This window comes from Corapipo altera, unplaced genomic scaffold, assembly GCF_003945725.1.
Source record: "Corapipo altera isolate COAL_440 unplaced genomic scaffold, ASM394572v1 78, whole genome shotgun sequence".
Taxonomy (NCBI): Eukaryota; Metazoa; Chordata; class Aves; order Passeriformes; family Pipridae; genus Corapipo; species Corapipo altera.
Window position 1 is genome coordinate 9,289,141 of NW_020884904.1, and position 13,744 is coordinate 9,302,884.

The 13,744-nt window shown below is 40.7% G+C and overlaps 1 protein-coding gene across 2 annotated transcripts in view; it reads right to left on the reverse strand.

The window, feature by feature from the left end:
• Nucleotides 1-13,744, reverse strand: part of LOC113950949 (mucin-5B) — a 46,202-nt gene that overhangs the window by 3,046 nt on the left and 29,412 nt on the right. The window contains exons 27-45 of one of the 2 annotated variants that reach the window (XM_027651389.1): nucleotides 13,659-13,743; nucleotides 13,416-13,453; nucleotides 12,219-12,374; nucleotides 11,317-11,382; nucleotides 10,900-10,992; nucleotides 9,963-10,204; nucleotides 9,275-9,452; nucleotides 8,734-8,984; nucleotides 8,124-8,307; nucleotides 7,376-7,568; nucleotides 6,567-6,745; nucleotides 5,984-6,053; nucleotides 5,711-5,832; nucleotides 5,286-5,317; nucleotides 4,696-4,873; nucleotides 3,601-3,705; nucleotides 2,913-2,953; nucleotides 2,176-2,298; nucleotides 1,118-1,213 (exon numbers count right to left, since the gene is read on the reverse strand). In XM_027651389.1, coding sequence (XP_027507190.1) covers nucleotides 1,118-1,213; nucleotides 2,176-2,298; nucleotides 2,913-2,953; nucleotides 3,601-3,705; nucleotides 4,696-4,873; nucleotides 5,286-5,317; nucleotides 5,711-5,832; nucleotides 5,984-6,053; nucleotides 6,567-6,745; nucleotides 7,376-7,568; nucleotides 8,124-8,307; nucleotides 8,734-8,984; nucleotides 9,275-9,452; nucleotides 9,963-10,204; nucleotides 10,900-10,992; nucleotides 11,317-11,382; nucleotides 12,219-12,374; nucleotides 13,416-13,453; nucleotides 13,659-13,743 — 2,432 coding nt within the window. The remainder of the gene's footprint in view (nucleotides 1-1,117; nucleotides 1,214-2,175; nucleotides 2,299-2,912; nucleotides 2,954-3,600; nucleotides 3,706-4,695; nucleotides 4,874-5,285; nucleotides 5,318-5,710; nucleotides 5,833-5,983; nucleotides 6,054-6,566; nucleotides 6,746-7,375; nucleotides 7,569-8,123; nucleotides 8,308-8,733; nucleotides 8,985-9,274; nucleotides 9,453-9,962; nucleotides 10,205-10,899; nucleotides 10,993-11,316; nucleotides 11,383-12,218; nucleotides 12,375-13,415; nucleotides 13,454-13,658; nucleotide 13,744) is intronic. The other variant, XM_027651390.1, reaches the window with a different exon arrangement.

A 13,744-nucleotide genomic window follows, 5' to 3' on the forward strand; every position in this document is an offset into this window, starting at 1 on the left:
CTGAAAGGGCTGAGATGTCTGCAACTCACATCTTCAAAGCTCACCCACCACTAGCCTATGCAAAATCCCTTCTGAGGCCAGCCAGCAGGAAAGAATAAGAAGTTGGTAGCAGAATGAGCATAGAGGTATGAGCAGAAATGCCAGAAGATAGGTGTGTTAATGTCTGTGAGCTAAAATATACACACAAAGAAAAATAACTCTTTTAAAAGGTTTGAACAGTTTTCATTTTTAGTAGATTGAAGAAAACAAAAAAGTTTGAAAAAGGACAAAAGTCTTTGCAATAGAGGTTAATGGGTAACAGCAAAGCCTCCTCGTGGAAAGAAAAAAATTGTATATTGGAACAGGAGAATCTAGCTTGCAAGATTAATTATCAAACAATAAAAGGATGAAATAGAAAATATGCAGGAGAGCTACCAGAGAAGCAATAGCATACAAGACAATAGTCACTGGTTGGAACAACATCATTAACCATTCACAGGAGTAGCAGACTGTAATAAAACCAAAGAGCTAGAATCATGGAATCATAGAATCATTAAGGGTGGAAAAGACCTCCAGGATCAAGTCCATCCTTTAAAGGCTTGGTTCATTAACTACACAACTCTACACTCACAAGACATGGTGTATTACCTCAGGTGTTACCAAGTCACTACACTGCAGTAGCTAATAATTTCTGCCTCAGCAAATTCAGAACTAGTGGTAGTACAGCCATGTGAGATTGCTCACACTATTTACCCCTGCATGCTCAGGGAAAGAAAATGAAACTGTTTCCAGATTGGAGCAGTATCATGTGAAGCCTGCTCATGTATCTCTGCAAGAGCACTATTACACATCATCATTCCTTCCAAATTCTTTCTTGCTATTCCATGTCAGGATAAAGGGTGGGGGGACACACATGATTTCCATTCCTACCCAAGATACATAATTTTCAACACACTAGTGCCTGTGAGATGCACACAGCAGAGACCAGCTGTATAAACATCTACCTTTACTTTGGAAACACAGATATTTTTACATCTCCTAGAGATCTTCCCAGCCTTAAAATGCATGACACTGGGAAAAAAAATGCTGAGGTCTTTTTGGTAACTCAATCTTGTGTGCAGAGCAAGGGAGTGCTTACCTCAATGGTCACATTGCCAAATGGAAAATTTGCCACACATGCCACTTGCTGGCACTGGCTGCAGCATTGACCCTGCTCTTCCACATAGCGAAAGCCCTGTGGAAATAAAGTTTCCATTTATCCATGTTAACTGATGTCATATTCATGAAGCATCTTTGGATCAAAACTACACTGAAGATGGCAGAGGAAATGAGCCAATCTCCTGGTTTCATCTTTGTTGTCTTTAGAAAACTGTTGGAACCACTTTAAGCCTCACAAGCAAAGCCAGTAATTTTTCTCCCTTATTGAACAGTGACTACTGGACACTTCAGTTGCCATGAAGACCCTGTCTATTGGCTATTCTTCTTCAGGCTTACACACAAGACAGGCCAGATATATTAATTCAGCATATAATTACTTAAATATTAATTCAGCACATGATTACTCTGCCACCAGTGCTTGGTCTGATATCATTATCCACAAGCACTATTGCTGTCAGACATGTTAAGATTCCCTCCCCTGTGTTTTAGGTCTCCATTGGTCTCTCAGTGGGTGTGGGTGTGGCTGGCTTCAGGGTAAAAGACAATGAAAGGTTTTGTCCATTTTTAATGCTGGTGGTGGGTCTGGCCTTATCTGGGAATGAATGGAAAAGCAACCACTCTGTTTATATTCAGTAACAGACTGAACTGGTTTTGTGCTGATTCTCATAAATACCGAGAAGTAGCAGAGTACTCAGCTCACAAGTACTGAGAACTGTCTGGAAAATACAGACCACTGCACAGTTTCTTCACAATCTTAATTTTTGATCTGACAATGGTCAATGCCAACAGAATGGCACAAATATCTTTCAGCACTCAAATTTTAATGGGTTTGAAATCATTCTCCCTTAGGGCATCTTTCCAAGGCTGACCTCTTAAATTTGCTAAAGCAAAAATAACTTGGCACCCTAAAAATGACTTTACAAAAAAAATAATAGAAGAGTCTATCCTGCTATCTTGCAGTGAGAATGCAGTTACACTATCCCGGTTTCAGAGTATATCCCCTCTACTGCCCTCGTTCCTGGTCAAGGAAGTGCTGACCTGCTGGCAGGTGGTTTGGCATTTCACTGGAAGACACTGGATGAGGTTGGTCTGTGTCACGAGATCCTGCTCATCTGTGCACACACAGTTCTCACAAGAGCTTTTAGGCACCATTGCTCCCGGCTGGAAACACAGGGGGAGAGAGAAGGCAGGTCATGACAAGAATTCAGAGGGTTCTAGAATAAACATCCCCCTTGACTATCAAAAAATTAATGCTTATGAGGTTTATTTTTGGAAGATCTTCCTGAAATGAATACTTCCAGATCTCTAAAACCTCACAATCGGTATCACAAAACGAACACAAGGCTGACACTCCCAAGTGCATCAATGATGTCAAATGAGTTATTTCATAAATTCCATGCATCTACTTTTGCTCAGTTTGACATAGAAATTAATCTTGCAACATTCAGTGAAGTTTAAAATTTGTATTCAATCATAATTCTGACCTATTGACTCTAAAACATAGGTCAGATCTCATCTAGTAAGCAGTTACTGGTCTTTAGCATTACCTATTCACTAACCTATCACAGAATCACAGATTGCTTGGGGTTGGAAGGGACCTCTGCAGGTTATCTAGTCCAGTGCTCATTTCCAGTAGTACATAAGACTATTGGCAGGGAAAAATTACCAGCCATTCTAATCCCGCTTTTTGTATAAGTATTGGCAATAGCGACTTCAGAAAATTCTGACTTAGGCAGCATTAACTTGTGGAAAGAAGTGTCTGGAAGAAGACCTACCTTAAATTCAACTCCTTCAGAAACACATACACCTTTTGGTACTGTACGAAAAAACAAAATGAAAAGGATGTGCTAGGAATGATGCAAACAGTTAATGTAGCCATCTCTGAATTGTGAGTGATCCAGAGAAGTCAAAGAGTATAACTGGACTTAATAGCCCACACAAACAGGGGAAAAAAGTAACTAGTACATGGTGCTAATTGTTATTCAGAAGCCCACATATTATTCAGAAGTCCACATCTGCTTAGATGTTACGCATGAAGTGGGAGGTAATTCTATATCCTGGAATTTTCCATAAGGTAAAATCTATTTACCTCATGGTTTTTTTACCCACACTTGAAATTACTTGACCTTTTCTTCATTGTTAACACCTTGCTGGTAACAAAGCCAGTGGGAAGCTGGCTCATGTATGTGCATCTAGAAATGTAACTTGGCAGCAGAGCTTCTGGATGGGTTCAATTTAACCATCATTCATAATCTGATCAATAGCTTACACTCACTGAATACTGGCTACAGAGAACCTACACCAGTTACTTCAACTTCAAAAGAAAAAGGTAAAAAAAAAAAGCACCATTTGTAAAGGCTGACAGAGAAGGGAAGAGGCTATCACTTATGATTTTAACTCATTCAGCAAAAAAATAAATAATTCAAGGAATAAAAAATCACCTTCAAGAAACAAGGTACTTACTACAGGAGAAGACAGGACAACAACCATCCTCAGATATAGCAACCACTGGTTGGAAACCTAAGTCACATCCTGTTTTGTTGATAATGCAGGTTTTTATATCACATTCTGCAATAGATAACAGAGATAAACTAAGCCAAAGCATCCCATCCAGCAGAGTTGCTTGCAGACAAAGCTTGAACATCCAAGAAATTGTGTAGAAATAGATGATTCTTGCATCACACATTTTTGGAGTTTGGGACATGTTCAGGTGAAGTACCTCTAAGTTTGCTCCATTGTAAAGCTCTTTCTTGGACATATATTTATGGCCCTTGTTCCTGCTTCTCTTCCACCACTGGATGTCACCTCTAAAAAAACTAAACACTCTTAGACAAGTGACAGGGAAACAAGCTGGAGTAAAGATAAATGAGGCAGAGAGTGAAAAAATGAAGAGGCAGTGGATGAGAGCCAGAAATGCAAAGGTTGGGAGGGACATGCAAGGTAAAGGACCTCGACAATGTCCACTGTTCCCTTAAGGCATCCAAGGAGCCTAATGGACCTCTTCCTGGTAGATTGAAGGGATGAGGAACAGAAAAAACATCCCACCACCATTGTCAGGATCCCCTGTCCTACATCTTGCTATAGGTGCTGGGAATGGCCAGCATTAGGAGCAGGCTAGTCTTGTGCTGTGGTGGCATTTGAGACTGGGAGGATGCAAATGCAAAGGTGAGTGCAAACATATATCAGGAACATCCACAGGAAGCCTTAGGGGAGCCTGGAAGATAAACCTATCTTCCCTTACTGGAGGGGTCTCTGTGAAAGGATTACCCTCTCATCTCAGAAGGACAAGAGCGAGAGGATTCTGTGAAGTACCTGGTAGTCCAAATGATCTATGGGGAATATTCCAATGTAAGCATCTGTCAGGTCATGGCACTAATTTAGAATACAAGTTGGACCAGAGGAGTTCTGTTCTGATAGCAAGAGCTCCCCGCATGTAGATAGAAGAAATGATGACTTCAGTGTTTATTTGAATCTTGTATCCTTGGGATACCGGATCTCACTGGAGGATTACTGCTGAAGGCATGATGACACATTATGACATGTGAACTATCTACTCACCACAGACAGTCTCTGTGCAGCATGGGTCATCCAGACGTGGTTTTGTTTTGCGTACAAAGCCCTCTTTTGTGCAGTTGATGGGTGGAGATTTAGCACAAGGGCGGGGGAAGCAAGAGATATTCAAGGTCGCTTCATCACAAGTACAGTATTGACAGTCATGCTCCCAAGCCTCTCTAGGCTATGAAAACAATAAGGATAGCAGTTCAGAGAGCAAAAACTGGAAATATTATATCAATGAATGCCTGCTGCACGACAGTGCTGGGTTGAGTTCAAATCCTGGAGGGATGCGAAGGGAACAGTAAGAAAAAACCCTATTATTTGCCACCTTCCTCTGCTGGTTTATGTGTTTGCAGAAGGCAAGCCTGGTAGTTCTACCAAGAAACCGATTCCCACAAACTGCTATTTCTGCTTCTATGCCTCAAATGATTAACTGCACTTCTGCAGTTAATAAAATCTGCTTTCCTTCCCAGTGTCTTTGCAGTTCACTGGTTTTTAAGCTTAGAATTAGAAGAAACAGCTCATGTAGCCATTTTTACAGGAGGTCACAGAACCCAGATATAGTATAAAGACAGTATTTTCCTTTCTCTTACCTGTTTCACTGACCCATCTTGTGCAGTGCAACCTGTAAAATGAATTGCATGTTACTTTAATGACAACTGAATCAGGGAAAACAAGAGAAGCAGGAAGACAGGAATAGAAGGAAAGTCCTCAAATCTGAGAAACAACCACAAAGAGAAAGAGGAATCCAGAGTTCAAAGTCACAGGTTGTATACCCAAAAAAATCTTCCCCCAAAAAAACATTCTCCCCATAAGAACAGGTAGAAATTGTCAATCCGAAATGCTTCCAGCCTAACCAGAAACAGTCAGTATCAAGGTCTCCCCTCTCCCCCCCCCCCCCCCTTCCCCCGCCCCGGTTCCTCTGTGTCCAAAATATCCCCCTTAATGTGCACTTCTAGTGAGGATCTTACCCGCCCCCCTCCCCCCTTCCCATCACACCATTTAAATTATTTCTTACCACAAACAGAAGCACAAATGCCATCATGATCATTCAGCAGAGTTTTCCCATCAGGACAGTAGCATCCCTCAATAAACACTGATGTGTTATTTTGGGAGGGGAGGGTGTCCATAACGACTTCTCTGCACAATTAGAATATAAACAGGAATGAATGAGAGGCAGAAATGTAGCCCAGGGCAATTAGACTCCTAAATCCTATGGGAATGTGAACTTCAAATTTCCCTGTCAATTTTCACATCATGGACTTGAAAAATGCCTTAGGAAATGACCCACCTGCTGAAGCAAGTTTTTCTTCTTGCTTCACCACATGGCTTGTACACCTGATCCCGAGGACAGATGGCCTCTGTGGAGCATTGCAACACACAAGTTAAGAAGTCCAGACCCACGTGTACCCTTCAATGCACAGCGGGCAAAGCACCCACGCTATCACAGCCCACCTCGTGGGTCCGCACAGCCCAGGCTCCTGCCCAGAGAGGGGCTCCCTGCAGCTTCACCAAGACGGGCCAATGGATTCAGCAAGGTCTAGCGACAGTACTAGCAGAGCTCGCCCCTGAATCGCGGGGTCCCCCTGAGCAGGGCGGAGCGCGCAGAGAGAAGCGGTGTGTTGCCATCTAGTGCCGAAGCTTTAGGAAGCATCGGAGTCAGCTGAGCTACTCGGGAGACAACACGGGCCTGTTTCCCCCTTGTTTTGCATCAGTTCTGGGCTGGAACAACCTTTTTATTTGTTCCTGCTTTTTCCCAGGTCCAGAGCAGCTCAAAAAAGATTGAAGCCTGATGATGTGGAGGACCATAAACAAGCATGTAGGTGACAACAGACCAGACTTGCTTCCCCACTAGCAGTGTTTCCCAGACTTACCACACTGGCCATTCGCCTGCCTCCTCCAGTCCACGCAGACCCCGTGGAGCCCGCACAAGGCTGCGTACGTCTGCATGCTCTGGCACTCGGTGCTGGGGTGCTCTTCTGAGCACCCACTGGCCACACACGCCTCATAGTAGGGCTGTGGGGGGACCACGCCGTGGCACTCAGTCAGGGTCCTTCACAAAGCAAGGAGACAGACCTTGGGTGACTTTCAAGGAAGAATTCAAGAAGCAAACCATCCACACCCAGGCAAAGCCTCAAGGTAAAGATACAACTACAAATTGCTCTTGTGGGCAATGTACCCACGCAGCTTAAATAAGAATGAGCTTTAATTCCCATTCTTTATAATGCTTTGAAAGGAAGCAATTTTATGTTAGGCTGAGACCTGCAAAGGCTCCTGCACAGCTCATAGCTATAAATCTATATGCTGACATTTTTGTAGTAGCATGTTTATAAATCCTGTTTTAAAGCACAAAATTATTTTAAAAACAGACACACACACTTAGTATATTTTGATTCTGTATCTTTCAGAGCTTTCAGATACTGATTCATAGCTAGCTCTCCAGAACTGGCAGGCAGAGGGAGTGCCAAGTGGAAGACACTATTAAGGCAGGACTGATTTTGATGATGCAGCTGAAAAATATCTGCCAAACTCGGTAACACACATCAGTTCACTGCTCAGTTTCACAAGGTATGCAAGACTTCATATTTTCATCATATCCTGTAATCAGTTCACCCGAGCCATGTAGTAAAACACTAAATTATCTTGTGGACTTATTCTTCTGATACTTTTGGGATTGTCTTACCAGATGATTTTACACAGATTAGAGGGCTCACAGTGCTGGGGATATTCAGTCTTAGCTGGTTCTGAGACACCTGGATTGCAGTATCTGTTGGTAGGATATGGTACTTTCCAATCTAATGCCATGTCTTTGAAGGACTCGATAACCTCACCATTCCTCTTCAGAGCATCATCAGGCTTCTGGTTGGTGCAAGTACCTGGTAGCAATATAAAAGCAAAGTGACAATTCAAGGTCAGTTGATGTCGATGAAGCTGTTTTTAGAGAACATTTGGAGGGAAGTTCATGTCTTTGTGGGAAGGTAACAACATGTGGGGTCCTGGATAGGTTCACAAAAACTTTTTGTAGGAAGAGAAGGCTAGAAGGAATAGTTTGACAGTTACTCATGAAACCCAGAATTGACATGCTGGTTGATACATTTCTCTGGGTGACCAAATCAACTGAGATAGCTCTGTCTAGGATAGGACTGTCCAGACTTTTTTATATTCCCATATAGAGTATATATGTTCAAGAGGAAGGGCTTAGAAAAAGTCTGCCTTCATCCACCAACAGACTGCAAACAGAATGAAACGATGTGACTTAAAGCTCTATCTCCTGACAGTGTCTTTCCACTAAATAGTGATAAATTTATTACAATTTGTGAAAAATAGAAATCAATGGAGTTGCAAGCATTTAGAGATGTTTACAAGGGGATGAGAGAAAGAAGGAGGAAAATTTATTGCATTCATTATTGTCAGCTGATGAGGACACTCACCACATAGTCCCATGGTATTATTATAAAACTTTCCAAAAGGGAGTTTTATGTAAAATGCAAGTTGACTGTAGGACACATAAACCTCTAATTCAGGTATTTCAATTATGGCATAAAGTCCAGAACTGGTTATCCTGATACCATTCTTGGAAATGTCTGGAACAACTTTTTTATTGTTAAACAAAATCTAAAAAGAAGAGAAACAAAAGGTCTCCATGAACACTCTTCTGTTAAGTAAGTTAAATGATCTGTGCAACTTGAAAGCTGAGCAGTACAAATTCGGACCTTAGGTGCACCAAATTAAGTCTTTCAAAGACAGTCATTTAAGCAGTTTCTAAGATTATTTTTAACATGTCATAATTTATATTTGAGTGCTCATATCAGGATAAACCCCACAATTTTCAATTACGTGATCTTTTCCTGGATTTTTAGAATATAAAAGTTTTTGTTGATACAAAGCAAAAAAGAGAGAAAACAATGCAATTACATTTCCTAACCCATTCCATATTTTACAAGCTTCATCCTTTGCTGTGGCAGGACGTTTGGCAGTACAGTAAACTACAGTAACTATGGCAAAATAATATTGAAAATTCATTTTAATACAATACTTTACCAAATTTGTTTTTTTTCCATGTTCCATTGCTTGTGTCAGAATAACAGTAGAGTTGGAGTAAAAAATGATAAGGGACATTGAACAAATTGCTCCATCAATGGCACCACAGTAGTAGTTGTCTATGTGAATCCAGAACTTGTGAGAGTCAGGATGAATTGGCTTCACAAGGACATAGGTACAGTTTTCTTTAAAATGATAATATGTCCCATCAAAAGTCACATAATGTTCATTTCCCCATCCACTGCAAATACCTGGAAGACAGAGTGACAGTCTTGAAGTTTGGCTTATAAGCTTCCTGCAAGTACAAGCTGGTTTTAACTCTTTTACTTGCATCCAGTGAGAGCCTAAATAACCAGTTTCATAAAGAAAAACTAGCCTAACAGGGACACTCCTATCCACTTGTAATGGCCAATGTTTTAGATGGCATTTCTGTTCCATTTTATCCTACCGAAATAAAATGAATGTAATGTAGATGTTGACCACAAAGACTTATCCTTCTTGGATACATAACATAAATTTCAGGCATTTTTCTGCCACTTACACTGACACTCAAAGACTTCACAGCAACCGGTTTCATCGTAGTGTTTTGTGAACGGGAAACCATTGACACAGAGTTTCAGTTGCTGAGGAGGGCAAGTCATGCTGGACAGTTTGATATTGTTTCCTTCTCCCAGGCAAGTGGCAGTCTGGCAGCGTCCAAAATTCCATGTTTCATTAAACTATTGATGGATTGAAAAAAAAAAAAGAGGAGAGGCATGTAACAACATAATGTAACAAAATCTTTAAAATCATGCACGGCGACTGTGTTCTGTTCAGTTAATTGTCTAGCATGGCAAGAGTTGGCGTCTACTGTGTGTCTGGAAACCAGGCAATATGAAACATATAGCAATCAACAGAGCCTTAATATCTACTTTTTGTATAGGACTAAATATTAAGGTCCTGACCACTTTTGATCATGGGATATGGCCAGATGTGATTTCCTAGTCTTTGTTCAATTTGGGAAGCTCTGCCACATACAATCATTTAGATGTTTCAGGTGAACAGAAAAATCTTCAACTTATTCTCTCAGTGGAGGTTTCTGGTATAATTCTAAATCATCTAATTCAGCCACACCTATAGTACAGCTGTAGTGGTAGATACCAGCATCAGAGGAGAACACCAGATCTTGGCTGCAGACAATGCATGAATGATGAATGATGAAAAACTTGGACTTCTTCCAAGTCTCTCACCTTTCTGGGAGGAATGAGTGCAAGACAATCGCTCACAGGAGCCCTTGTGGAAGCAGGAACTTGGTTTGTTGCACTGGGAGTGGATATTGGTGGACAGGTTTCAGAATCTGGATCACAGCCCTTGACGGTCTCAGTATGACCAGTTTTACACTCTGCCCAAATTAATTCAATCTGACACAATTTATTGCAGACAGAATAAGCGCAACGATCCGATATATTCACTGGCAGAGAAACATTTTCTCCTGCAAGGCCAAAACCCAACTGTTAGCACCAGACTGTACATGAAATTTCTAACTCCCAAGGCCTATGCATCACAGATCAGCTACGTACTCAGCCCTGGATTTAACTATCTGGGTCTGCCTGTACCCGGCAGCCACATTCAGGTGTGACTGTCTGTCTGCAGCACCTTGAAATTAATGACTAAACAGGAGCTCAATTCATCCAAATGGCAAAGGCTGAGGGAGGGCCACAAGTGGCTTATCTGAAATTCTGCTCTTAAGTACATTAGCAGGAGTTGAAAATGAGTACAAGAGGAGAGAATACTCAATACATCACTGAGTGCATCTGGGGTCTTCACAAACACAAAACAGGAGGTAAGTGGATCAGGAGCTACTAACAGAAGAAGAACAGTCTTTCCTCCCCTGTTTTTGGAATATTACTGTGAGTTACAAGCTTGTGTTCAGCAGTTTGGGATTCAGGTCTCTGCTGACATTAGCATCTGCTATAAGTTTCCTTACACCAGAGATATTCAAACCAGAACAAAGTTACTGAATGTGAGAGAGTTGTAGTTCTGAAGCTGTTAGTTACAGTTTAAAGACACAACAACTTCCTGTGTCTGACTGCAACAGGCAGAATGAGCCCTTGCTGAAGCATCTTTATCTAATAGTACATCTTTCCACATCAGTGGTGCAGAACAAAAATTTGCATAGTTTCTCACCCATTTGTATCAACTGCCCATTGTCATTGCAGAAGCAGGGAGTGGCTGCCATTGGCAATGGAGGTGCAGATGTTACAGTCTGCGTATGTAGTTCTGCAGGAAATGAAATCAATTAATATTCAAATGCTCTGCTACTCTACTTTCAAGCTCTAAGACATCTATTACATTCTTTACAACCACAAAAAAAAAAAAAAGGAAAATATAATCTTTTTTTTACCCCCACTGCATTCTATACATGTACACACTAAACCCATCCTCTCTGTATTTATATACACTCTCTCTATTACACAATATGGTGCTATAATACAAACACACTTCCACTTGTAGGGAGTTTTATATATGCATACATAAAATACAATAAATCCCCCTTCTACTCTCACTTAATCATTCCAGTTTTCTAATCCTGCAGTACTTCACCTGACTTTGGAGAGGTGATTTCCAGTGGCACTCCATTTGGCTTTTCTAAGCCTTGTGGCAAAGAAACTGTTGGTTTAAATACAGACAGATCATATAGACATTTTACTATGCCACCTACACCTACACTCTGCTTTCAATAATTCTTTCCTACCTACTACTTCATTATACTTCTTATTTCACTTGTTATCACTTAGCAAATACCAAACACACAGGGTCACTATCAAGTCTTTAGCTCTTCGACTCATGTGAGTACAGATGCTGACTTTTAATATTCCTTGTAGTCTTTGTATAACTGCTGCCAGGATAAAACACTTTTTTTTTTTGCCACTTATTTTGTTTGCCATAATCACGTGACAAAATTCTCAGTTGTCTTTCTCTCTTTTTACTTCCTACTTTTTGCTCTTTCACATTCTCTTCACTCTGCAACTTATCTTTTGGAAAGGGAGATAACTGCCAGGCAGCTTTATTTTCATGTTCCAGTTACCCATTTGAGACTCACTTATTTCAATGCAGAAAACAGTACAATAAGAACCATACTGTGATATAGGTGATAAGAAAGAGAAAAACAAGGTTTGGAAGTATGAAATATTGATACTAACACCACCAGTGTCAACTATGATATGCCCAAAATTATTGTAAAATCTGTACTGAAAAATGGCCAAATCTCTCTATTCTCTCTTTACCTCACTGACAGTAAGGTCAGTAAGAATCTATAAAAATTACACTTTTGGTCCTCAGTACAAGATCCACAAGCTCTGATCCCTCATTTTTGAAACTTCAGTAGTCTTAAATTCTTTGCTTGTCCTAGACACCCAGTAGGAGTCTTTTTCCAAGATGAATAGATCTTACTACCATTACAGATTTCCACAGAGTCAGCACCAAACCTCTTACAGATCTAGTACCTTGTGCTGGTGTAGATGGTGTTCTGCATGTGGTAAGTGTTTTAATGATCTCTCCATTAGGGCCACAGACAGCTTCACCACACTCAGTCCCATACACGTGGCTGTACACAGTTTCATTTAAGGTGTAGGTCTTTCCATTGTAACAGCAAAGGCAAACTGAGGCACCAAAAGAGCAAATATCACAGTAACAGAGGACACTTGCAATATAAATACAAATGAAAAGAAAACCAAACTCTGCGTTTATAGTTTTGAAATTCACAACATCAAACATGAATTATCTGTCTGAAAAAATTTTCTCAGTTTTTACTTAAGAAGCTGCACTGGTAATCTGTCTCATTTATTTTAAAGTGGATTGCATTTTTCTGGTTGCTGGTGTTTCTTGGAGTCAGCTTGCATAGAGCGATAAGTGATTGGTAAAAGCATCAGAACTGGTATTGCCCTAACGCCATGGGGAACACAGGTGAATTCCCTCTTGACTGGGAACGTGAGTGGGATTACTGCCTTGCTGAGTGATAAAACACTGGCTCAGAAGGTGTTGCACAGCTATTTCCACCCACTAATGAGAAGCATGCAGTGATAAACAATTTCATTTAAATGTAGGAGAAGCTATCCAGATTTTGGAGAATGTACATTCAGGAACCAAAGGAAATATATCTATTACTGCAAAACTGAAAATGTGTTGTTTGCTGGGTCACCTTGCATTTTGGGATGTGGTTTCTCCCAGATATGGGAATGAACTGATACCATACTTAAAGTGTGTCCTTTTGGCACACAAATATATTTGTCATAAGCTAGCTGTCTCAGCTTATTTTATGAAATTAATGGACAGGACTTTACAAGATTTGCCCTGTTCTAAAAGTACTCATTAAAACAGGTACCATGAATGGCCTGCTACAGACTAGTGTCTGTTTTCACTGACTACCAAGGAGGTGTAAAAGTGGAAAAAGTGGTATTTACCTGGATAGAATGAATCCCACATGTCATACCTCTCTCCTTCCTCTCTATGACTATCCTTTAGACAGTACTTGCGGTCAAAGGCTTCATTTTCCTTATCAAAGTGTATCTGTATTGCTGTGCATCCACCTATTAAACTACCTATCTGGATTCCTATTACCAGTATGTTTGAAGTAATATATGATATGGGGTTGTTTCAGTCCTATCATCATTCAGTGCACGGTGAAGGTGGTGAAAAGTTACCTTTGGAGTCTTCGGTACATAGTTTCTCTACAGGATCACTGAAGATAAAGAGAAAAGAAGACTTGTTTTATTGACTTGAATCAGTATATGGTATAGCAATGTCTGCAACGGTATCTACTTTTACATAAAATCTGCTCCTGGAGGATTTAATAATTATTGCCACCACCTATGATCAGTAACAAAATATTGCCTAGCTTGTCCTTTCCAGTCCTATTCCGCCTTTCTCTCCATCAACTGACCTACCATGAAGTGCAGCTGGGGAGGGAGACACACTCCCTGCTCTCCTCATCAAAATATGGCTTGTCAGGGCTACATTCTGGGTAACAGCC